We start from the raw sequence: 25,115 nt of genomic DNA, 5'->3' as shown, positions 1-25,115 counted from the left end.
TTCTAAGGATCCGTGTTTCTTATCTTGCTAGTCCAGGTGATGGGATTGGAATATCTCATGAAATCTCTTGGGCTTCAAGGAAGAAGTTGTTTTTTTTTTTTTTTTTTTCTGGAGCAAATTTCTGTGCTAGGCAGTGTGTGTGTATATATACACATTATACATGTATACACAGGCATACATACATATATACATACATATATACACTATACATACATACACATATTCTCTCTCTAATTCAGCTTACCTGTGATGACAAGAGACATACTCACCATCTTGACTTTGCCTAGAAAAATGAACTCATAATATTGGTACAAGGAACAAGAGTGAACAGCAGCCACTTTCATTCACATGTCACCATACCTTATGTCATTGCCCCAGACACCCTGCCAATCGATTGCCAATAGATTGTCCTCTACAAACCAGCTTCACAGTTCTTCCCTAAAGCAGCAACTTACGGTGCACACTGGAAGACTTAGGGAAATATGATGAAGCTCAAAGTCCTGCAGTTTTCTGGAGAGACACTGAGTGAAATAGTATTTCCTGATTTTTTTTTTCACTAAGCAAAGGCCCAAACCCATGCTCACTACTGACAAAGGGAGTTCCTGTTCATGCTTTTGCAAGATCGCTCTGTGTAAAAGACACTTTTGTGCCTGTGGAGACTCAGCAAAACAGAAAAGGAAGTGATGACACCGCTGTGGTAACATTATGTTCTGTCCCGTTTGCAGAACAAGAGTACTTTTAGGGCACCTGGGAGAAGGGAAGGAAGAAACGCTAGACAGATGGAGCAGCTCTTTTGCATTCTCCTGTGAATGCTCTCAGATGGGGCTGAATGTGGGTTTGGAATACGGATTTCAAAGAGTAACTTAGATGTGAAGCATGTGGTAGACCAGTCCTTTTATTGATTTGACAGAGTGAATTATAAGGGATTTTATAAGGAGAAGGAAGTGAAAGTTTGGTTTTTGGTGACTGATTTCTATTAAATGTTAGAGCCAAGGGATGACAATTTCCAATTTCATGTATGTTATCACTAGGTGAAATAATGTGACAATGTGCAGAGCTTTGTAGGAGCTTGTTTGATCATCTCTAGGCAGCATACTAGAGACCAGTGAATCATTTTAAGTGATTAGGTTTCCCAAAGGCCAAATAAATCATTCGAAGTAATGAGATTTAATTTTTATACTTTCTCCATTAGACATATGCTTATCGTAGTAAAGCATAAGTGAATTGCATGTTGCCAGAATTTTTAAGAGCTCTAAACTTTACAGAATCACCCAGGTATTAGTTCCATCTTTATGCAGTCTGTGTGTCTGCTTTTGCAGTCTATTTGGGAACGTTCCCAGACTTCACAAGCACAGGGAATCACACCTTGGGCCGTGTTCTCAGGGGAGGGCATGCAGCGGGGTGTGACTCTGTGCAGTGTAGTAACTATTAACTGTTATTGCTGGCAACTCTGCATGTGGAATTCATAGGTGAATCTCGTACAGCTTTGACAATCTATTCTCATTCTGCTTTGCTCATAAACTGTCTTGCTTTTTTGATAGCATTCATAGAAGTATGGCTTGTACAGTGACAAACATGCAGGTTTATAAAAGGACACTGGTCACATTAAGTGATGAAGAAGAGAATGTCTGGAGAGCTGTGGTAGAAAGTCAGGCTGTGGAGTATACCACATCTGACTGTTTTTTGGGGGGCTTCCTGTGCCTTTGTTGGAACATTTGCTGATGACCATTTTAAAAGAAAGTATCCTGCTCTAGATGGACCTTGTGCCTGAGCAGGCATGGCTATGCACAAATATAGCAGCAATTAGATTACAGAATACTATTAAAACAATGTGTTTCCTACCATACTCCTTTAAAAGTGTGGAGCTAAAGAAGCAACAAATACAGAGCTCATAGCTTATTCCAATCTGACTTATGATTATATTGGAAGGGCAAGTTATTGAGTCAATGCTCTAGTTATTTTTTCCTTAGATGTTGATTATTCCTTGATTATGTTGCCTTTGGAAGCTCTTATTCTTTACTTTACTCGCACAATCTGGAAAGAGTTCTCTGTTTCCGGAGTTCGGTTTTAGCCTGTCTTGTCTCTACAGATTGGTACCTTGTTTTGATTTGCTCCTCAAACTGTTAGGTTATGTCAAAGTTCCCCTTGCGTGGCATTTCACCACTGTCCTGGTCTGTCTGGATTCTCGGAGTGACCAAGAAGTAAATCCGTAACTGGAATATTTTTGTTGACTGAAATATAAAAGAATACAATAAAGAAATAATTTCAGCTTGTTGTTTAAGGATCTCAGGATCCTAGCCAGCCACTTTCTGCTAGGACTAGAATTATGTGGAATCATAAGATTAGATTTTTTTCAAGACGCCAATAAGTGGCTTGTGTTGGTTCACATTTAAATAACTTGTTTTAGCCTGTTTGGCTTTATTGGTTTGTTGCAACAAAGTATAATAATTGTTCATCACAGAGCAACCAGAGACCCAGGATAGAAGGTCAGGAAGAACAGCTGTGACTTTGTAGATGCAGGTTAGAAGTTCATTCAAGTGGGAGGGAAAATAACTATTTCTGTCTCAGTGGGACACAGCAAAATAGGAAAGGGGCAGCAAGTTATACATTTCTTCAGAATGCTTTGGAACTGCAGGATGCAGCTCTATCTGAAGAGTGGCTTTTCTGCTCTTCTGAATTTCCAAAAGGCACAGAAACCATTAATCTGAAACATGAAACCAGGCCCAAGGTCCTAAGCCACACTAAAATAGCAGCGTTGTTTCATTTTCCAGCTGAGTAATTACTCCTCGGAGCCAGCAAGAGGGAGGGGCTTGGAATGTCACTTGGAAATGATTTCCCCCACACACACCTCCACATTTTTTAAAAGACTTTCCACACAGTGAAGTCAGTGCTTAATTCCAAGGAGCACGAAAATGGAGATTACTGTACAGCATGCAAGAGGCGTATCTCTTCATAATTGCCAGGGGGACTCTTTAAAAGAACGTATGAGCCAAAAGGGGAGAAACCAGTTTAGATTCCATGTTGTCAAAACATGCAAACATGTTGAAGGTCCAACCCAGCTGTTCTGTATCACCAGAATGGCACAAAATTGGCTCATTCGGTCTCGCATGGATATGCGTGTTAGTCTGTATCTTTTTTCGGAACTGAGGATGGTTCGTGTTTTTCTGAGAAGGACCCCAGGCTAAGAAACTTGACATTTTATAGTATGCATCATACAATCGAGCAATCAATCTTAGGAAATACCCAATCTGACCAACATGGATTAGGTCTTGCCTTAGTTCAGCTCAAACTAGCTGTGCTTTATCAAAGAACTGACTTCCTGTAGGCATTTTGCTGTTGCTATATAACAGTATATATATCTGTTGACCATAGGTGTGTCTTGGATCCACTATGTCTCAGCCACCTTAGATTATCCACCAACAATCTTGTGTAGCTGTTGAAGAAGAAGGATAGTATGTGTGATCAAATAGGCGAAGGCCTGGACAGAAGATATAATTAACGTCCGCGTGAGCTGGGTTTCAGACATGACATTGCAGGTATCATTCCATATCCGCTCTGTGATGGCTTACTGCATCCCTGCATGTGGTTATATAAGGGAGTATCAGGCTTTTCTTTCTGCTAGTGCTAATTCAAGTGTCAAAAAAGATAGTCCCTCTTGTGTGTCCCAGCCTGAACCCTGCCTAGGAGGCCTCCAGATGCTGGCAGTTGCGAGATGTTGGCACTTCATGGTTACTGTTTTTCTAATAGTTTTGCCCAGGAATGAAATGGCAATTGCAGAAAGCTTCAGAGTTTAGTGTTTCCTTCCTGAAGAGTGGAAAAACTATTTTTAAAGGAGCTTGGTAGCCTCTCTGAATGAGGTGCTGGTTATTTCCTTCTTTAGCCGGCAAATTTGTTCTTCGCTAATAGTTACCAATAGGGAAAGCCACAGTACTGGCTCCATTTTTTTTCCTCCATTTTTCTTGAATTTTGATGTACATACATGGGATGGGATCATCCAGCTGTTGTGAAACTGGTAAAAAAATTGGCTGAAGAAGTGGAACATTTTTTCCTATGCAAGGTAACTTGATCGTACCAGCCCCAAATATTGATGATTCTTCAGTGAACCTAGTGCTTCAGTCTAACATTTCAATTAAATCATCTGGCTTGATAAGCTATTTTACACAGTGACATATGTGAAAAAAAAAGAAAAAAGTAGCTTTTTTTTTTTTTAAAGAGTGGTTGCTGTCTGCCAGATTTATTTTCTGATCCATCTGTGAACAAGGGTGAACTTCCTAGCAGTGTGCACCACTTGGAATTTACATTTTGATGATATTTAACATCAAGTAGCTGGGCTGCTGGTTAAAGTCTTAGTGAATGAGTATTTCTGTTCCCTTAAGTAAACTTGCTGGAGAGCCAGTTCATTCTAAGAGCAGACCTGTTCGGTAAGAAAGCTCCAAAGCACTGCGAAAGCAGTGGTAAAAGGAGGAAATTGTGCATGATAATGTCCTGATCAAACCAGAAAAGTGGTATGTTGGTTTCACTCCATCAGCGACTCCTAAATGCACAATGCACAAGCTCTGTAGGGCACGTACCTTGTTTAGCCAGGGTGCTTTCACTGTGACAGCTTTCAGTGAAAAACTTACAGATGTTTTTTCCCTGTTGGTCACCTCTCTAGTATAAGATTCTGATCTTCTACGGCTAAGCAGATGCAATGCTGCTACCTTCTATTTCTGTTTGTCTATTCTGTGACTTGCTCCCACAGACAAGGAGATAGGCTGACTGCAGAAACATGAGAGATTTTGCCCTGCATAAGGGGCAAAGTGAGCTAGTCCTCACTCAGCACTCAACAAGCCAACATATCTGAGACAACTGTTCGTGTTATAATAATGAATTAGGTCTTGTGCTTCATATGCTACAACTTAGCTTTAGGATTGGGGTGGGGATTTTGCTTGTTTGGTTTTTGTCTTGTTTTATGACAGCTGTGACTCTACTTTTGGAATGTCTGAAATTCACTTATGTTTTTCCTGTCATTCATAAACAACTCAATTTCTATCAAATATTTTATGAAATTGACCGACCATGCATTTTTTTTCCGACATCAAACATAAGGAGTGAAACATATATGCAAATAGTAGGGCCACAAGTGACACTTAAACTCCTGAATACTGTGAATTACAACATCTGAATGTCCTTGTTCTTTTCACTGGTTGCTCCTTCAACTACTGTTCTATTTGAGTTTAGCCAAAATCATGTCATTTCCGTTCTAGTTCCTATTAATGAAGCACATCATAGCTTTTCATTTTCATTCTTGTCCTCATTAATGACACTAATGCAAAGTCACAAAACAAAGGAAAACATTGGGAACCTCTAGTTAATTGCCAAGTTTGTCTGGAAACCCACAGTATGTAGGTAGCATGTCTGTCAAGCAAACAGCTCTTTTACAACTCACTTTAAACTCACATTTCACAAATGATCTGAGAAAAATAATGTTTCAGGTATCAAGACTCTCCGAGGACTTGTTACTGAGTACCTGCAAACAGAAGTATGTAACTGTGTATCTGCCCCTAAATTTATAGAGTGAAACAGTATTCTAGGTCAGTGAAGAATTTGTAAGGAGTTCACTTCTGATTTCTAAAAAAAGTTCAAGATACTTTAGTTCTTCAGCCTACCTCCTTCTTCCTTTTCTCCTTCTGTCACCTTCTTGCGTACCCAGGTCCCGAGGGCTGTTAGAACTGCTTCCAGAGGCAGCTCTTAGGTTACTCAAGGAGTGCCCCACACCAACTAGTTTGCTCACCTCTAGCGCAGACTTGTAGGTGTGGGTAACAAGAATGAATGGAAAATGCCATCCTGCCTAGAATACTTACTTTTTATTGTATTTTGGAATATTCACCTACTAGCCTTTAAAACATATAATTACTGTGAGCATATGGAGCCAGAGAGTTGTTCTTTCGTATAGAATAATTCTCATTGTCATTATCATACATATTATCTTCTAAAACTGGACGTAATCTGTGGCTTGGATTTGTGGGAGCTGCTTTCTTTGGCTTTGTTATGTAACCACACTTACAGCTGTGCCAAATAGCCTTCTTGTTTCAGTAGGATGATAATTCCTCCTACTGAGAGGAGAAAAGAGAGCAGGAAAGAGGGAGGAGAGGAGCTGGAGTGCCACGTCTGCTTGACTTTGCAGGCATGGCACCTTATACCCCAAAACACACTTGCAAACATGTACCTAGCAGTGTATCACAGAATGGCTGAGGTTGGAAGGGACCTCTAGAGATCATCTAGTCCAACCCCCCTGCTCCAGCAGGGACACCTAGAGCATGTGGCACAGGGTGGCATCCAGGCGGGTTTTGAAGATCTCCAGAGAAGGAGACTCCACAACCTCTCTGGGCAGCCTGTTCCAGGGCTCTGTCACCCTCACAGGAAAGAAGTTCTTCCTCACACGGAGATGGAACTTCCTGGGTTTCAACTTGTACCCATAAGGTGTAGGTGGAAGCTGTATGGCATACTTCAGTAATTCTTTCTTTTCAAAGCCTCAGAAGTCGTGAGTGGTTGAACTCTTCTTCGTCATACTGATGTTTAATAAGTTAAACTGAGATGTGGTGATTTCATTCTGAATGCTTGGAGCCCATGGAAAACGAAAAGCAACTTGACGTAGGGTTCCCTGTGGGGAAGGACAGCTAAACTAAGCTGTGTGACCCTGTGCTTGGCCAGCTTGGAAGTGCACAGGCAGGTATTTCCTGGGGCTCGATGGATATAGGATAACTTGACCTGTGTGAGTCCTTTTGCATCTTCATCTGCAGCCAGATGATACCCATAAACTGAAATCTTGAGGGATGGCTAAATATAGCCAATTTATAATTCAATTCAACTGCTCTGGCACTAAAAAGCCTTGCAGAATTTGCTCTGGCCAGGATGCATGGAAAGATTTCTTCCCTGACTGTGTAACACTACTTAGTTTATGGATATCTTTCTTGTGGCCACTTTGATGCAGCAAACATATAGGAGGTGACCCCAAAAATCTTTCCAGTGAGCTTGTGGAGAAAGATTTCAGAGAACAGCTCAAGGGAAAAAGAAAATAAAATTACGTGCTTGGCTTTTGCTAGCTCCTATTTTTTTGCTTTACCTCTTGAAAACTTGCAAGGGGGATTCCTGAGTTATAATTCATTCTATTTGGCGCATTACTAATATGATGCTGTCTTGCAGAAAGCAAGGTTTGAATACTACTTTTGCGGCTTGAATATATTCTAGTGTGAAGTGAACAGAAATCACCATTGCATCATGTATCAACTGACATTTTCCTTTGAAAATTTCTACTTGACTACTATGTTCTTAAGGCTAGAAGGGACATTATGCTTGTCCTCCTGCATTATATTGCTTGTAAAAATTACAGTTCCCAACTGGTGAACCAAACCTTGAACCCTGAGGAAGCGGAACACTGAAAATTTGCAAAAGCTCAGTTTTAAGAAGAGTCAGTTGGAAACCTCAGGCTGCAACATGCTAAAACTTTAGGAGAAAGTGAGTTTGATTTAGATCTGAACTTTGTGTCTTGGCCTTGACTTAATTTTTTTCCAAGTAAAATTAGTATCTGGCAAAAATACCCCCAAGCCCCTTGCTTATTGGGCAATATAGTTCATTAGTCATTTGAAGAAGTGTAAAAAGATATACTTAGGAGACTGGATTTCTCTGGAAGGATTCAGAGTACCTCATAGGCACAACAGACCCGATATGGCATGAAGTGCAGTAGTACTCTTTTGACAAAGCAAGTAATTACAAAAAGTTCTGATCAAAACCAAGATACAAATAAACCTTATTTAATCCTCACTGAGGCAGTGACCCATTTGGGAAAAAAAAAAGTTTGGATTTCACTTCTATTTTTTATTTAATGACTAAGTGTAGACACTGAAGAAGGGAATTGCCTGTTTTTATTAGCTGATTCCCTTTCCTTCCTCCTTGGCTCATGTGTCTCTCTGGTGAGTAATGGGGAGGTTGCTTCTCTGGAACACAAGGGGAAAGTTTCAGTAAATTGCAAAAGCATGTTTGTTACTTGGAAGTCTTCTGGCACATTTTTGAGCAAAGTTCATGGAAATCTTAAAACTATTCTGAAGACAGACTTAGAGGCTACATTAGCAAAAAAAAAAAAAAAAAAGAGCACCTACGCACAGGGACCTGCTGCAAAGAGTTCATTGCAAACCCAAGAATCTAAGCTGTTGTGCACCCAAACAGGTGTGCATAAATTTCACTGTTGTATCTACAGATCAGGCATTTTCCTTATCACTTGAAATACACAACTCCTGAATTTGCATGCATGGATGTCTATATGTTTTAGCTTAATTACTCACTTTTATCTGAGAATTTAACTCTATCCTTACTTCTTTTCCTGACCTTTTATTTTCTGTTTGAATAAGACACAATTTCTCCTTGCAGAGCAGTTTAATCACTTCAAAAATGCCCTGCCCCCAAGAGACAGCAAATGTGCAGTGTGATTAGTAATAACCCTAGAGCGGACACTGGTGAGTTCATATATGACTTTGATCTCAATAGGACTTCTAAGTCCTTACTGCTCTTGGAATTTGTAGGGAAAAAAAAACAGATTTTGAGCATCTTTTGGCAAAGAGAAGAAGGATGGATGGCAGTTTCTGAGGTCTAGAAGAATATCTTGCACTAGTCTTTTGGCTGCCTTGTTTACCTCTGAAGATGCTCTTGTGCTCTGCTTTATATGGCCGATTGCCAGTTTCAATAGTTGCACTTAAAGAAAACTACGGATTTTTCCACTGTTTAAAAAGTTAATTAATATTGCCTTTTTTTAAGGAGCTGAATAGGCACCCTGAAACACCTAAAACAGAGGAGTTTTTTTGTGTTTCACTACCAACATCTCTATAGTGCAACCTGGTTCAAGCATGTCTAATACAAAAAGGAAGTTTAAGTCTGTAGTCCACTAGGTTTCAGCTTCTCCAGCAAAGTAGTCAAATTAACATCCTTCTGGTGATGGTTTATGTTATACAGATAGGACTTTGCTGAGAATGAAACTGAAACTATACCTTCCATTTCATACAACTCATAAAACAGGCATGTTATCACTGGCAATATTTTAATTAACTTGCACATTTTACCAGGCCTGAACCCATTTTAGAGAAGCTTGCAGTGTGTCCAAAAGGCATAAGTCTGCATGTTTAGATGAGCCTATTGTCAGCAGCTTGCTCTGCTTTCCTCTGTGCTTTCTTGCATATGCACACAGCCAGGACTGTTCTGGGGATGTTTTCACTGAGTTTCTGATTCACCCAAAATTCTTTCTTTTGATTTTTACATGAGTCATATCAGAAGTTTGAGCACGGTGTTTGTCTCCTGGAGTTTGTCTTCTGCAATGTGCTGCCTTAAAATGGGGGTACACACTTCTTGAAAAATCAACAGATATGATCTAAATGTCCTGTACTGGGAGTGTATGGGCATTCAAACCACAGCCATCATCCAAAATAAATTATATTAACAGATGAGAGCAATAGTGAGAGTTGACATAAGCAGTCTGCCCAAAATACAAGGCGTTAATTTTCTAGAAATGCCCCATACGTTCTGACTATAACTGCCTATCCCTGAAAACATTCATGTGTGAGATTTTAAACAACAGTTCATAACAGTAATAACTCTGACACTGGGTGTTCCCTGAGAATTAATGACTGTCCGTGACTGATGGCCCTCAACTGCATTTGAGCCGACAGCTCCTCCCTGCTAGTCATTAATCCCTACAAACAGTTCTGAAACTCGTGTTGTCCATCTGGTATGGGACAAGCTGAAAATACATTGTCTTCACACAGAGAAAAGTTAGAAGTAGTATAAACATTCATTAACTCTACTGCTTGCTTCAGGTTTGTGCTAGGGAAAAGATTCGTGGTGAGTTTGGTCCTAAATTACATATTTTACATACCTTTTGATTCCCACAGTTAATCACTGCACAGCACTATGGGAAAGGAACACTTCCATATGCTGCAGTAATGAAAAGCCTCTGAGAAATGTGACTAATAGAGGAAATGTGCAGCTTACGCTGTGAATTAATAATTTATATGAATTGCAAACAGGACTTTGCATATGGTGCAAGTATGATTACAGATGAGGCTGCACATACAAATCAAACGTTCTACAAACTAATTGCAGAACTCAGGACCCAACTCTTTTCAAGACCTGATTATAATAATCTTTATTACCTGGAAAAATTAAGGGCTTGGTCATCAACAATATATATTTCATTTAGTGCTGCAACTTTGGTTTCAGAGTGTGATTCTGATCTGAAAAGAGACATATCCAAAAATGATATCCTTACATCATGAAATCTTCTTTCTAGCCATTCTCAGCCCTACTCATATCTGCTAACCTCAGAGACATAAATCCTCAGCTGAAAGGCAATAAGTAACACAAGAGGGGACAGAATTGGCAACGGAGCTGGGAGTGACACCGAAGGAAGGATTTGACCACATTCTTCCTTGCTTCAGGACAGGAACCAGTTAAAACGCATGATTTTCATTTTATGGAAAACATTGTCATTTCACAAATTGCTCTCCTTCTGAATGAAACCAGACCAAAACTTCCTGTGGAATGGAAATTCTGTTGAAAAAATCTGTAAAAATGTGTCACAGTACAAACAGAAAACTTTGCAATCCATAAAATAAGCATTTTCTGCCTTCACTAAGATGCAAATGCCCTTATATAAAATAAAATATGAGAATTAACTAATAGAATATCGAGGGTATTGGATGACATTACACGTCCTGTCAGACAATATTGTTACACTACTGAATGAGATGTCAATAACAATATTTTTAAACCCCCTAAAAATGCATGACCTTTTATAAGGGATTTCATTTTAAATGCTCATAGATTCTTTGAATATGATTTTGGTTTTAAGGGTGATTTAAAAACTTGTTAAAATCAAACTATTTTGACTTAAGATGGAAAAAAGATATCTTTTTAAAAAACCCTTAAGGATTGATGCTCAGCAAAGATAAAGCTGTGTCAATCTAGCGCCGAGCTGCAGTTAGTACCTCGCTAACCGGAGCATGCGACTGCTGAACAAAGAGCTGTGTATCTGCTTTGAATTGGCTTCTGCTACGGGGTCCATCATAATGGTGTCTGCAAGTCTGAGAATGTAAAGATACTTGCTTTGCGGCCAACCTCTAACTACTAATAAGTTTTAGAGAGAAAGTTTCCTTGGAGGCGGTTCATCCCCTAATTGCTTGCACAGATTTTCTAAAGCTTTTCTCAGATGAAGCTGGCATTAAGTGCTGTCAGAGACAAAGGTTTAGGCTCCGTGGACAAGGGTGACTTCTGTATTCCCAGGCTGTCAGTGCCCTGGGAGGCCCGCATTCCTGATGGAGAGCTGCTGAAGTGTTGTAGAGGGGAACAGGGTGGGATAGAGCTGTGTACAGAGCTATCCTTTGGTTGGGGTCATCTCCTGGCATAGGTGAAGCAGACAATTACCAAAGGCAGCGGATGTCTGGTGAGAGCAAAACACCCCTGACTCCATGGCCTGCGTGGTCCGTGGGCCTCTCTGCCTGGGCTGGCCACCTCAGTCTAAGGCAGGAGGAGCTCCAGCACCTGGCTCCGAGGGAAAGGGAGTCTCTGAAATAAGGTGGATGGGGCCTAGAGCAGTAGAGCACTATGTGTGAGATGCTGTGTTATTACAGACAGATTTAACATTAATCATACCAGTCTGGAGATGTGACTATGGCTGTATGCACTGGGACTAGTATGAGGAGATGGCTTGCAGGCCAGAGCGGGCTTGCGGCTGGCTGTGGGCTCTGGGAAACCTGAGCTGCGCTGACAGGTCATGAGTATTGCAGATCTCAGGCACAGCTAAACAAACACCCAACAAGTTCTGGATGGCAAGCCTCTGTAGAAATGTTTTGTTTCTAATCTTTTACAGTATGTATGGTTTGGGTTTTTTTCTCCTGTTACCAAGCTGTTAAGAGTTGAACCTTCTGAGCTCATAGATTCCAAATAAGACGCAATCAAACAAATAAAATTCCTGACTTTACTTTGGATTTTGCTAGTATCTTTCATCCCAGTATTTCAAAGCTTTCCACAAAGCTCATAAAGAAGGTATACAAGGGCCTCAGAGTCCTGGTTTCACAACTGAGGAAGCTGAAGGACACTGATGTTTGAAACCAGGCCTAAGGTACAGGGTGGGTAGCGATGAAGTTTTTAAATGTAGATATCATTGCCCCTGGATTTCTATTCTAACCAACAGATCATGGGAATATGCTGCAACCACTGCAAGCTGTGATACTAACTTACTGATTTTTGCATATCAGAAATGTTATTGTAATGATATACAGTGAGACTACTACAATACAGCATTATGGTAGTAACAGTAGTACTACAGTTAATTAATGAAAAGGCAGAATTCTATAGATCTAAATGGCAGCTTTTGTGCATATTTTAGGTAATGGGGTGATGACAGTGGTTGAGAATTGGCAGCATCAGGCCAAGAAAGTGACTGGGAACTATTCAAAAGCTGAATGCTTGAACTGGCAGCAAGAGCATATAAGATAAACAAGAAGAAATCCTTTCACAGTGAGGGAATGTAATGATTCCCATAAGATCTTTTTTTAATGCTATCACTGTGAACACAGCTAAATGAAGTAACTGGCAGCGACACTGAGCATAAAGTCATTCACTGTTTATTAGCAGCAGTTCTAATTAATCTAAAGTCATCTCAATATAAACAACAAAAATGTTTGCAATCAATCTTCGGAAGTATTCTGGAGCATCTGGTAGACTTTGCCTCCTGCAATGTCCTCATCTTTCAAGCTGATTAACAGACCTAAAGCAGTTGTGAGCTCTCCAACAAGAACGATGCTGTCTGTAATAATGTGCCAATACACACAGAAATGCTGAGGTGGTCTTGGGGGGCCAAGGTTGCTGTGTGAAGTCACAGGTGTGACACCATACTGATGTGTGCTGCCCATACAAGATAAGTAACCAGGAGCACTGGTCCTAGGAGCAGTATCATTCATGTTCAACTGGCTTAGGCATAGGAGTACAATAAGGAAGCTAAGGTGGAGAATCACAGCCTAGAAGACTGATTCCCAGTAGAGGACGGAAACTCTTGGCAAGCTAGAAATGATGGGCTGGGCGGACCCCGGACCTGAAACGGTCCAGCACTGAGGCAGATCACCTTCCCTGGCTGGTGTTTTTTAACTTGTCACCATAAACCTCCAGTGAAGGAGATTTTGCAGCTTTTCCAGGAGTTTGTCACAGGGCGTATTCGCTTAGAAAGTCTTAGTTGATCAAACTGGAAGTCTGTGCAGCTCTGCAATAGAGCTCGCTTTGCCTCTACAAAAGATCCCAGAGTGTACAAAGTTGGAAATCAGGAGACTGGGAGAGAGTTGTGTGTTATAAGAGCACCTCATTATGACACCTTAGCTGGTGTTGGCCAATGTTCCTTTCTTGGAAAGCAAGAAAGAAAAGCAGTCCTTCCTCAGCTTGGTCAATTACTAGAGGAGGTTTATTCTAAATCTTGCTTTACAGACCTTGACAAAAGGGCAACTTTTCAGGAAATCACCTGCTCATTTCACTGTGAGCCAGCATTCAGCACACAGCAAATTATCTGCAATAAGCCTGGTAAGTACAGTCCATAATTTAAAAGGCTGGCAGTACATGAGAGCTCAACGAGAGGTCTAGAAGCGGCCCTGTCCTAGCAATTTCACAAATGTAAAACATCATACCCTGCACTGAAAGCTCTACAACCAGAGGCACAACATTTGCGAGTGGATTTGGTTCAGCTCTCTCATATGCTGCTGCCTTTTGTGCTGTCTATTCAGGGCTCAGTTTAGCTCAGCAATTGTTCAGATGACTGCACTGACTCCATACAATTAAAGCCTCCATTCTAGGTTCACCTCAGGGGACTTGCCTCATGTCACCCCTCAGCTTAAAGTGTCCTGAGGTAGGACACTAGTAAGACCATTCACACGGGCAGCTGGGGTAGGAAATATGCTCCTCACATTAGGAGCGGTCCAGGGTCTGTTACTACAATTTTGAGATTGTAAGTAGTGCTGTTCCCTAAGCAAAATGTTGTCCAGATGTACAAAAGAGGAAGAAGCTATGCAAGGAGAAAGAGAGGCTCTTGCTAGACTGAACTAACTTAAGCCTGGCGCTAGAGCCCCAGTGAAAGGGCCTTCCGAACCATTTGGGAGCAGGGGCTAACATGGAGCTCTGTAAGGGCTTTTTGCCCTGTTTTGAAATGAATCACTCTGAGGCTCTCTTTTATTTTCATTCTGTCATTTTACTGCCCTCTTGTCAAGTTCAAACAGCAGCTGTGGTTGCAGCAGTTCCATGTCTGCTTCCCTTCCCCTTACATAGCTGCTTAGGAAGAGATATTAAGTCAGGCTGCAGCTTTCAGTTGCATGGCCTTCTCCGCCTTTTCTTTAGCACTGGAAGAACTCTCAACCTGTCTGAATATTTTTCTTCATGCAGAAATTGAAACCTCATTTTAGCAGAATGCTGTGCTGCTGCTGACTCTGACATATCTGTACTCTGGATGCACACATTGATTTTGACTTTGAATGAGTGTTTTTCCTGTGTGTCTGTTCTTTCATTTTCTACGGAATCAGACACGGTTTCTGTCCTTGTGCATGACTAGGGGGGATACTTCAGCTAGACAATAACCTAGGCAGAGTCTTGTCTTTGGGATCGCCATGTCACCTAGAGCAGAGGGGAGCGTGGAAATGAAGGATGTGCTTTCTGACACCAATGGCTCTTATTTTTCCTTTCGTAGGCATGTTTGATTTAAAGGAACTGTATAAAATGTTTATTGCACTAAAACCCAGCAGAGATGGTCCAGTGTGTATTTTCAGTGCTATTTTAGCTATGTGGTTTTAGCTCTCATAGGCATGGTTTCGCCAGGCACACCCTTCTCCTTTCCCCAGCTTCCCCCAAGAGTTCTTCCGTGCCGGCGGAGATTCGCTCCACGTGGAGCAGTTGTGCAATCTTACATCATCCCACGCTCTTCTCCTCCCCCTTTCCCTACCCTTCCTGAAAACACAGTTCCTCCAGCATACTCCAGACTTAACCAGAGCCCGTTTTTGATCAAAGGCCTCAAAGTAGGCATTACTAAAATCTATTTGCTTTTCCCCTACCAATTAAATGGCCTATAATTTCAATTCTGAATTTCACACTGGACAAATGTTCGACAATTCTTTACTAGTGAAGGAGACAAAAGTTTTGATGGTTTCTTTTCTCATGTGAGTCTTCATTTCTCATGTAAATTGCTTCCGACAATCCTTTGTTTTGGATTTTTTCATGTATTTTAGCCACAGCACGTTGAAAGAAAGAGTAACAACATTATTCTGATCTAGATAAACACTGTATTTTTGCAATGCTTTTTAGAGAATTATTCAGAAAAATTAATCAAATCCCTGGGGAGGCACTGGAATAAGTCTACAGAAATTGTAGCTTTGGGCTGAAGTTAGGAATAAACTACTGTTACAAATACAGATATCTTTCACTGTTATTTTCAACTAATGTTGATAATTTCCTAACTGCCATTTTATGTATATCACTATTGTAAATGCTCATTTTTATATTTGTTTTAAAGCGGATTCCTGCAGCACAAGGAAATAATTCTGTTTCATGGATGAGATTGAGAAACAAGAGATTAAGCAATTTATACAAAGTCACACAGGAAATGTGTGGCTAAACCTACATCTCTTGAATGCCAGTCTAGTGGTGTAACTGCAACAGCAGCTTATGGCTTGCCAATAAAGTAAGTATAAATTGTACTAAAGCCCTACATTAGATATTGTAACAGTAAAAATCAAGGTGAGTATTAAATTTCTACATATTAAGAAAGACATATTGGAAAGCCCTATATTGTTCTGTTTTTCCTCACTCACAGGATTAAGATATTTCCTCTTTACATTAATGTAAAGTGCAATCCTGCAGGCAACTACTTTATAAAGAAGCTGTTAAAGCTTCTTTAAGCTTAATAAGAATGGCCGAATAAGAAGCTTCTCCTAACTCCATGTGTAAACTATAGTTAATACAGGCTTTGTTACTCCACACTTATGTGCAGTGTCTAGATGACCTTATTCACAAAATCCCACATTTACCATAAAGCCCTTGAATAGATTTCAGAAAATTACTGAAGAAGAGTGACTGCTATTAACAGATTTCCAACAGCTTTGGAGAAAATGCACTGCTAAATTCAACTGAAAATATGGTTGCTCATACAACCTCTTTTTAGATGCTAGCATGCTTCTTTGGCACTGTCTATATGGAAGTGCTCATACGCAAGGATACAGGAAACTATACCAGCTACATCAAAAAGGCCATACCAGCTCAGTCTGAGGGTCTGTCTAGCCCAGAGTCTTGTCTCCACCAGGCTGTACTGAGCCCAGTCCATGACCCAAAAGGGGCGTATTTTGGAAGATCTTCTCCAGAGGTATGAGTACAGGCATATTCTCGGCACAGATCACAGGGGTCCCTTGACTCAGGTTACTTCTGCACCAACAGAGAGACCATGTACAAACATATCGATTTCATCAAGTGGCAGTGCCTCTTATTGCTTCTCCAAACTCTCTTGTTGAAGTTTTGGGTTCAATTTTCCCCTTGTCTTTTTATTTATATCCCCCTGCTTGAGGCTGCCCAGATTGCAGGACGTCTCCAGTGTCGTGTGCTCTGCTTCTGCTGTTGGCTTGCAGCCTCAGGAGGGGCACGCTGGAGAGGGGGCTTCAGGGCCTGTAGTCTGTTTTCATCCATCTCCACACACCGTTGCTTCCTTCCTCACCTGTGACCATCGTTGTCCTCCGTTGTTGTTGGTTATCTCACTGGCTCCTTTTCTTTTGCTCACACACTTGGCTGGCAGTTTGGCCAGGGGCCCACTGAGGCCCATTACTCCTGGGGGACTCCCCATGAAGACCCCCCACTCAGGGCACCCAGGTAAGAGCATAAGAACAGGGCAGGCAACCAGCACTGTTGCCTGGAACACTCCCCTGGCCACTCACTCATCTGTAGCCTTTCTGAGATATTTGCGGTCTTGTTCTCCTCTGAACCCGATGAATTTGCTTAATACTCCATTAAGGTAAAGGGCATTCTGGACATATTTAGGGCCATGCAGTTTGACACATGTGTGTTTGTGTAAATTTCTAGATAAAAGCAACAGAAAAGCTTTTGGAGGAACTTTTCTAATAGAAAATGAAAATGGCTTTTTCTTTGGAAGCCCTGACTATGTTTATTTGTTAATAAATCCTCAACTAATATTCTGTACAGACTGTCCACATAATTTGGGATTAAGGTACTTACACAATCCTCCTGTGTTAGTTTTTCATGTCCAAAGCAAATATTCATACAGATTTTTAAAATCCATTAACCATCCCATTTTGTTTCACATCTAGGAAGAAAAAAAAAAAAAGCTTAGGAATTTAGCAATGAGGCATCCAATATGAGTGATGCTAACTGGACAATATCTTAATCTTTTTAGTTTTATTTGTTAGTTATCTGCAAGCAGAATCCTTACTGTGGGTAGTGGAATAGAGGGAATAAAAGATCAGTATAAGAAGAAAAAATGACTGGAGGCTTGGGAGGCTATCAGCAAAGAGACATCACAAGAGAAGTGGTATGGAGGTGTGTGGAACAAACACCAAATGAGTAAATAGTGCTGAAATGGTTAGGTTCTTCTGTGCTCTATGCACCTAAGAAAAGATGAGGAACAAATTTGGGTCCTGGAGCAACTTCTTCATGCTAGGTTGGCGTTCTGAGCCAGTGCTGGGGGAGTCCCTGTTCCTTCCAAGCTCTGCTAGAGAGCTGATTAATAAAGTATTTGCAACAGTGGCAGGAGGGAAATGAAACTAGAGCTTGCAAAATATCAGATTTGCATCGGAAGCTCTGGTAACATTAAAAAAAAAAAAAAGATCTCCCAGCTGTAACCTGTGCTCTCAAGGAGGTTCTAGAAAGACATGTTGGTAAGAAGTGATTCAGCGCTGGGTTTTCTAATCTGTGAGGGTGTTCCCATCAGTTGTTGATAATTAGCATCAGAAATATGTTCTTATCAGTTATCCACAAATCCTATCTCTTATCTCTTCTTTAGGGTTTGTGTCCACAAGGTTTGACTAACTTTGATGAATAATTCAAGGTGAAATCTTAGTGTTTTATTTCATGACAAAAGGAGAGGAAAAGGTGTAGTTAGACTTAGTTAGGCTGAAGTAAAATCCTACCAGAGCTGAAACAGTTTTTGGATGAGGTGAGTAGTGGAGCAAACACTGCCTAAGCTTTTCTTCTATTTGGAGCCCAGACCTTTGGTCTCCCATCAGTCTCTCTCTCTGATACACTTGTGAAATACTATTCTTATACTTCTTAATATAATTATTCTTCGATGTATTTTTCATTTCAACAGCTCTGAATCTTTGTTTTGAGCATTCCCATGTTATTTTTGTATCTGTATAGATACGTCTTGCCTTTAAAATTTCAGTTAAGTACCTTATTTCATACATTACTTGGGTATATTTCCATAATTTCTTACACATCCCTGCTTACGTAGAAGAGGGATTCTAGATTCCTTGTGAGTTAGTCATCTGAGTGAAGACCTGACTTTGGAATAAAATACTTTAGCTAGATTCTATTAGTTGCCCTCTATAGGAAGATTCCAAAAACTTTCTGGAACTAATTCCTTTATGCAAATTGTCCTAAAACAACAAATGTAACTTCTAGAAGTTCTGCAGTTGTTTGAAAGATTTCAGAATGAGAGAAACCAGTATAAAACATTCCAGAATATTTTTGTTTAAAAACAGTAGGGCTTCCAGGTCCTTCCTTCACTCCCCAGCACTTGACGATGGTATAGAGGTGTAAGATGTTACTATGCCTTCATTTTGTTCAAAGTAAAAAATGGAGAAGTGAAAAAAATGTTCATACCTTTTATTCTAAATAGAAAAATCTGGAGAGCACTGCGTTAACCGAGTTAAAGTTAACTTTTTCTTTTTAATATGCTTTTGAATTTTTCTGCTGGAATAAGTGAAGTTTGGAGAGCTCCTGAACAGGGAGAGACCCAGGTCTAGCCTTGAGTACAGCCCTTTGGACTTTTGAGGGACAAACAACTGAATAAACAACTGCTTTTACAACAAAGACATGTAGAAATGAGTTGATCCTGAAGACTATTCATATCGGTTATCCAACCAAGAATACTATTAAAGTGATGAGGTCTGTATAAAGTTCTCTGGAAAGTCTCACGAACAGGTTATAAGGTTAAACATTTATGCTGTAAGAAAGAGTAAATTAATATGCAATTTACCAAAAGCTCAGGAGACGGGATGTTTTACTGATAGTTTGTTGCCTCCATAAGCCCAAAGCTATTGTCAAATCCCTGAAATCTGTCCTTTGCATTGCATATGGAAATAAGTACTAAGCGCAAGAAAGGATGCTGATCAGAGCAAATCTCAGAGTGTTTGGGTCAAGCAGCTATTGTATTTGATCATGAGGACAAGAACTAAAGTGGATCTGACCCATAGCATTTTAAAGGTTGCTCTGGAGGCACAGCAAGCAAGATTGAATAACTGGACTCAGTAGTGCATAAATATATGACATTAGAAGTGAAGCTAAATTGCACTTATATCTTCCACTATAAAAAGTGAAAAAGGAAGAAGAAGGAAAAAAAAGTTGGGGGAGAAGGAAAGAAATACAGTATTATAGAATTCAGCCATGTGAACAAAAGAAGCACTAGTATTTCTGTTCCTGCTATAGTAATTGATGACTTTATGTGGGGGTGCCTTATTATGTATCTCGTTTCCAAATTACCTAGCTTATTCAAACAAGTCTTCCCAAAATGTATCAATTAGATTAGCTCAGTGCATCAATCAGCAGCATTCAAGATTGTGCTGACTTCAGTTTTTGTGGTATCTTCTTTGCAATATTGTTGCTCTTACAATTTTTTTTCTGTGGTCCTTTGATATTTCCAAAGTTGCCTGCATCCAAATTCTTGCAGCAGTGGACATTTTGGGTAGTTAAGGATAACTGTTTCCAAAACCACATTTAATTTATTTATTACCTCATCCCAGAACTTATTTTACCCTGGGGCACAACCAAAACATATGTAACTAATTATCCTGAGTATGTCCGCAACTCCAGTGTATGGTTCTTTTTTTAAATCCAGCTATTTTTCATTCTTTCTGGTGTCCATTAAGTCCTACAGAGAAATTTCTGCTGGATAAATTCATCTTTGAGTTCAAGTGCAAATTTATTTATGTTTCAGAATATTCTGTTCCATCTTTTGCTATTCATGTAATAATCTAGATCTTGGTACATGAAGTCTTAGGGCTCTGACAAGCATTTCAGGGATATCAAAAAATGAAAGTTATAAAATGAAGACATCAAGAACCAGATTTAGGGAGTTTAAACTCTATTAAAAAGTCCCCATGACCTGTGATTCCTATTGGGTATGCAGGGCTGAGGGTACATGACCAGCCAGCAGGAAATATTAGGTAAGGAGGAATTTGACAAATCAGGTCTCAGATTTTGGTTAAAAAGTAAACCACAAAATACTCTGACAGACTCTTAAGACTCTGTCTTAAGAACACACTAAGTCTGAAGCTTGTTAAAATGCAGCTATTCGCACTGTCCTCTTTCCAAAGGAGGGAATGAGTAAACTCACAATGCCTATTGAACTGCAATAGAGTCATAGGAGGAATAAAGTTGGCTCATTTTGCTTAGAAATCTTTTTTATTTGAATTTTTGTGGTATCTGTGTAGTGAAGTGATAGGACTGCGATAAGAAATGTAAAATAAAAAATCCATCAATTACATTTTAATAAAGTTTGGAGATACTTTTTAGGCAGGTGTGTGAAACCTCTAGAACATATATGAATTGTCTCTTTTTCACAAACATAGAATAGACTCTTCTAACTTGCTCCAGGGAGGCAGGCAGGCTGCACATTAAAAGTTTGCTGGCCCCACTTTAGTGCAGCATAGAGAACCAAACCTGTGCAGTCAAAATACTATAAGCAGCTTAATTCTCATGAAGTGGAGTTCCCCATATGCTAATTCATCCTATCAGGAAGCCTGGTGAATTAGGCTGAAGCAGCCTTCAGGAGACTGTCCAAAAATACATCGGATGTGCATTCTGCAGAGACCATACCAAGTGCTCTCAGGGCTCTCTTATATTACTGACGCTGTGGGAACTCAGCACAAATCATATTCAGGCCCTTGACCAAAAGCAAAGTTTTAGCATCAGTGAAGTTAATAACAAAGCTCTCCTGAACTGCAGTAAGGCCAGATTAAACGCTGATAAAGACTGGGTACTTCCTGGCCACGAGTGCCGCCTCACCGCAGCGTTCAGCGTAGAACAGCGTTGACTCCTCGTGTGAAGGGTGTGTAGTTCCTGGTAGCACTGTCATGGGGGAGTGAGTTCTCCTTGGAATCTTGTGCTGCTAATCTTGGAAATAAAGGAATTTAATATCTGCCACTCTACATGTGTAAACTCCCCTCTCAACTTTTCCACAGTATGAAAAGGAGTAATCTATATTCCTGATTTTTTTTCATTAGTCAAATGTCAACAGCATTCTTGCTTGCATAAAAGACATACAAGTCAGTGGGTCCCCAGGAATACTAGCCTCCAAGGCAAACACAGAAAAAAAACAGGTGCAATGGGAGGCATAGAAGAAAGGAGCTGCTTTGAATTTCTTAAGGAACTTTGTTGCAGACTTTCCACTTATTATGGACTTTTAGGGGACAATCATCTTTGGGAATGTGAACTACATGTGAGATATTTTATCCAGAAACCTCTCCTGCACACTCTTGCTCTGTGTGTAAGTTTACTTCACTTGTTGTCCATTGAACTTAGTCCACATGTGTAAACACAAGCTGATAAAACTTTCCCTGTTCAGACCCTCGCTCACATCTCAAGATGTGTGACCAAGTGTCGGACATTCCATGCAGAAGTCCAGATGAGCTCATGCAAGATAACTCACTGTGTTTCCATCTGTTTCAGATTTGAAGAAAACTATTTAGTTGGAAGAAGAAAAATACATTTTGTATCATCTTAATGCTGAACAGATTTAGTGACATACTTGCTTATTTAATCTACAGTATTGGAGAGGCTAATGAACTGAGTAAGATACATATCTTGGCTCAGATGTTGTTCTAAGATAGACCAGAGAAACCCTATTTGATTCAAATGGGATAGTATCTTTGCTAATGAGTGGAAAATGTATCCCAATGAAAAAAAAAAAAGAGTACAAGTATAGTATGAATATAAATACATGAAAGTATTTGAAATTGCTTAGCAGATCATCTGCATTTAAGTATTTTTGTGGGTTTTTTTTGGAGGAACAATACTGTTTAGTCAATAAAATCCAAAAAAAATTCTTCAACTGGGGAATGTAAATATGCAAGTCCTGCACACAATAACTGGAGAAATAATAGGTATGTGAATCTTCCAAGTGTGATGGGAGAGTGGAAGCCCGTGCCATGCCGCACACCACGTGCTGCTCTGCTGCGTGCCATGCAGGCCGCTTTGGATATAGTGCAGCCCAGGTCTGGGAGATGCCAAGCACCCATTAAAGAGTTCATGGCCATCTGATACATTTCAGGAGAACAGGTTTTCTAAGGATGCTCCAGACATGCTTCCTTTCTGATGTACTAAAAACCCAGAGGGATAAATAACATAAAAAGCAGGTTTCCCCACAGTAGCAAATGTTTTACTCCTGCTTAAACTGGCATCACCAGCAAAATGAGAAATCCTGCTCTGTCTCCAGCTGATCATTGCTTTCCTAGTTCTGCTCCATCCTTTCTCCAGCACACGTCTCAAGAGTTAAGCCCAGCTAAAGCTATCCTTCTGTTTGCATGTATCATAGAATCATAGAATCACAGAATGCTTAAGGTTGGAAGGGACCTCTAGAGGTCATCTAGTCCAACCCCCCTGCACACACAGGGTCACCTAGAGCACGTGGCACAGGACTGCGTCCAAGCGGGTTTTGAAGATCTCCAGAGAAGGAGAATCCATATGGGAAAGGACTATATAGACAAGATATTAGGGTGGGAAGGAGAAGTATAAGCTGCAGCCAGGGTGAGCTGCATGCTTTTGGTGGTGCTTCTATCTTATGTGGGTTTAAGCTATGCCAAAGTACATCCTGAGGGTGGGTTTTCAGTTCTCAGAGGGGAACTGGCCACTTTACTGGTTGAGTACAAGAAGAACTTGCCGCACTGCCTCTCGTTCAAGCTTTGTCTATAGGCTGGCTGTTTGCCATACTTTTTCCTTTTCCATGGTGAGAAATGCATGTGATAGCCTGCAAGTAGCAATACAGAAAAATACAAATGTTCAGAAAAGGGTCCAGGAGGCCTCTACGCTTGGTTTGTTGTAAGTGCAAGTTTCTTAAATATTGTGCTGTTGATTTATTTTCTACTGTTGCATTGTCTTTGAAGTTGTGGGATAAAAGCCTCGATTCTTAAGCACTGAGAGTTTAGTGCTGTCTTCAGAGCATCTGATGAGATATAAAAAATAGAGGACTATTTGTTTTCAAAGATTATGCAGTAATGAACTGTACAGAGAACATCATTATTTGAGTACTCCTGCTACAGTCCATTAGGAGTCTTTTGACAAATCTCATTTAGAAAATATCATTTTGTTGTATCAGTTGATCACTGTAATAGTAGTTTGCCAAAATTTGACAAAATAACTTCTTCTGATGAAGGATGCAGGGAAGGAGAAGTCTGTCTATGAAAATGGCCTGAACTTTCTGCCAGTTGTGGAAAACCAACTTTCCAACCTCAAGACATCTCTGCAGCTTCATTCCCATGTTTTGAATCTTTCTGATGTTGTTAACTGTCCATTTGGTAGGAAAAAAAAATTGCTTTTGTTATTTTTTGCTTCAAACTGACTCCTAGCTCCTTGAGAACAACACAAGGCAAAAACACATAGGAAGGGAGAAATAAAAGGGCAGTGAAAGCAGAGTCCTTTTCTCATTCTGTTTCTTCTGAGCTCACTGTGAAAGAAAGACAAATATAGCAAACAATCTTATCAGCCACCCAGGGCTGGCAAGTTTACACTAGTGCTGGCTGGGCTGCCAAAGACAGAGCTCCCGGTTATCTTTCTGGTTGCAGGCTCACGGTAATGTCACAGAAGAAACAGTCTGAGACAGACTAACTAAACAGATGGCAAAAATAGGAAAAGATTAAATAAACTGGGGAAGGAAAAGGAGATAGAAGAGAGGGACTGACAACAAGAACCTAAGTCTCACATGCCAGATGTCATTCAGAAGTTAACAGAAACTTATAGAAATGGGGTTATCTTTTGGGTCCTTCCCATTGACTTGGGCTGTCTCTGTAGTCTTTTAGGATTAAGATAATTAATTTTCAACAGCTATACTAATATAATAGATACTAATAATATAATGCCATAATAGATCCACTAGGTTCCAGGAGACAGATCCTCAGGTTCCAGGACACGATGGGCATCTTCTCTCATGAAAGTAAATCTTACTCCTTTTAGTCCTGTTCGCATCAAATTATGGATCCAAAAGGATCCAATTGGCAATAGGTAAAAAAAGATTATCCTTCTGTTGTTCGCTACATACACAAATTTCCTGCTGATCACTTTTGGTCATTCATTTATCAGGTGTAGTCTAATTCAATCTTCACTTGAATTAGCAGGATTTTTATTTGAATTTCTTCGGCCTTTCTGCATGTAAACTTTCCTGAGTTTTTATACCCTCTATAACAGGTAGTTATCTATAACAGGTAGTTACGGATTTCTGTTGTTTGGACTTGTGTGTGACCAGATATTGTATCTTCTTAGGCTTAGGTTGTTCATTTTTGACCAGTGACTTAGCCACTATTAGTTCACTTTAAAATGAGTAAATAGTTATTTAAAAATATTTCTTCATTTTCTTCCAAAGTCTTTTGCATTGCTTACCAACAGAAAGGACTACTGAATGTTGATATAGTAGTATACTTTTGGTATAATGGATTTCCAGTTCCTGAAGGTGTAGTTTTCCCACAAATGCGCCACAGATCTGATGGAAATCCCTGCAGAAGTGTTTTTGTGCTATATGCCTTTCTCCTTTAGGAATTGTAGTAACGAGAAGCAACCTCAGGATACAGGCGGGCAGCAATCTCGACAGAAGCAGTCGCAAGAGGCTAGCTGCAGCCTAGGCAGCGTGTGCA

General features: G+C 40.2%; 1 protein-coding gene across 2 annotated transcripts in view; it reads left to right on the top strand.

The window, feature by feature from the left end:
• The first annotated feature begins 686 nt into the window (after positions 1–686).
• Positions 687–25,115, top strand: part of RBPJ (recombination signal binding protein for immunoglobulin kappa J region) — a 116,468-nt gene continuing 92,039 nt past the window's right edge. Inside the window, exon 1 of one of the 2 annotated variants that reach the window (XM_088539933.1) lies at positions 687–858. In XM_088539933.1, coding sequence (XP_088396059.1) covers positions 830–858 — 29 coding nt within the window. In that variant the 5' untranslated portion in view covers positions 687–829. Of the gene's footprint in view, positions 859–13,575; positions 13,594–25,115 lie in introns of those variants that run through there. The other variant, XM_088539935.1, reaches the window with a different exon arrangement.

The sequence above is a fragment of the Tinamus guttatus genome, unplaced genomic scaffold, assembly GCF_059628265.1.
Source record: "Tinamus guttatus ecotype Peru unplaced genomic scaffold, ASM5962826v1 Tinamus_guttatus_pri_ptg000052l, whole genome shotgun sequence".
In the NCBI taxonomy this organism is placed as follows: Eukaryota; Metazoa; Chordata; class Aves; order Tinamiformes; family Tinamidae; genus Tinamus; species Tinamus guttatus.
The sequence above is the reverse complement of the archived record's forward strand: the minus strand, read 5'-3'. Positions and strand labels throughout refer to the sequence as shown.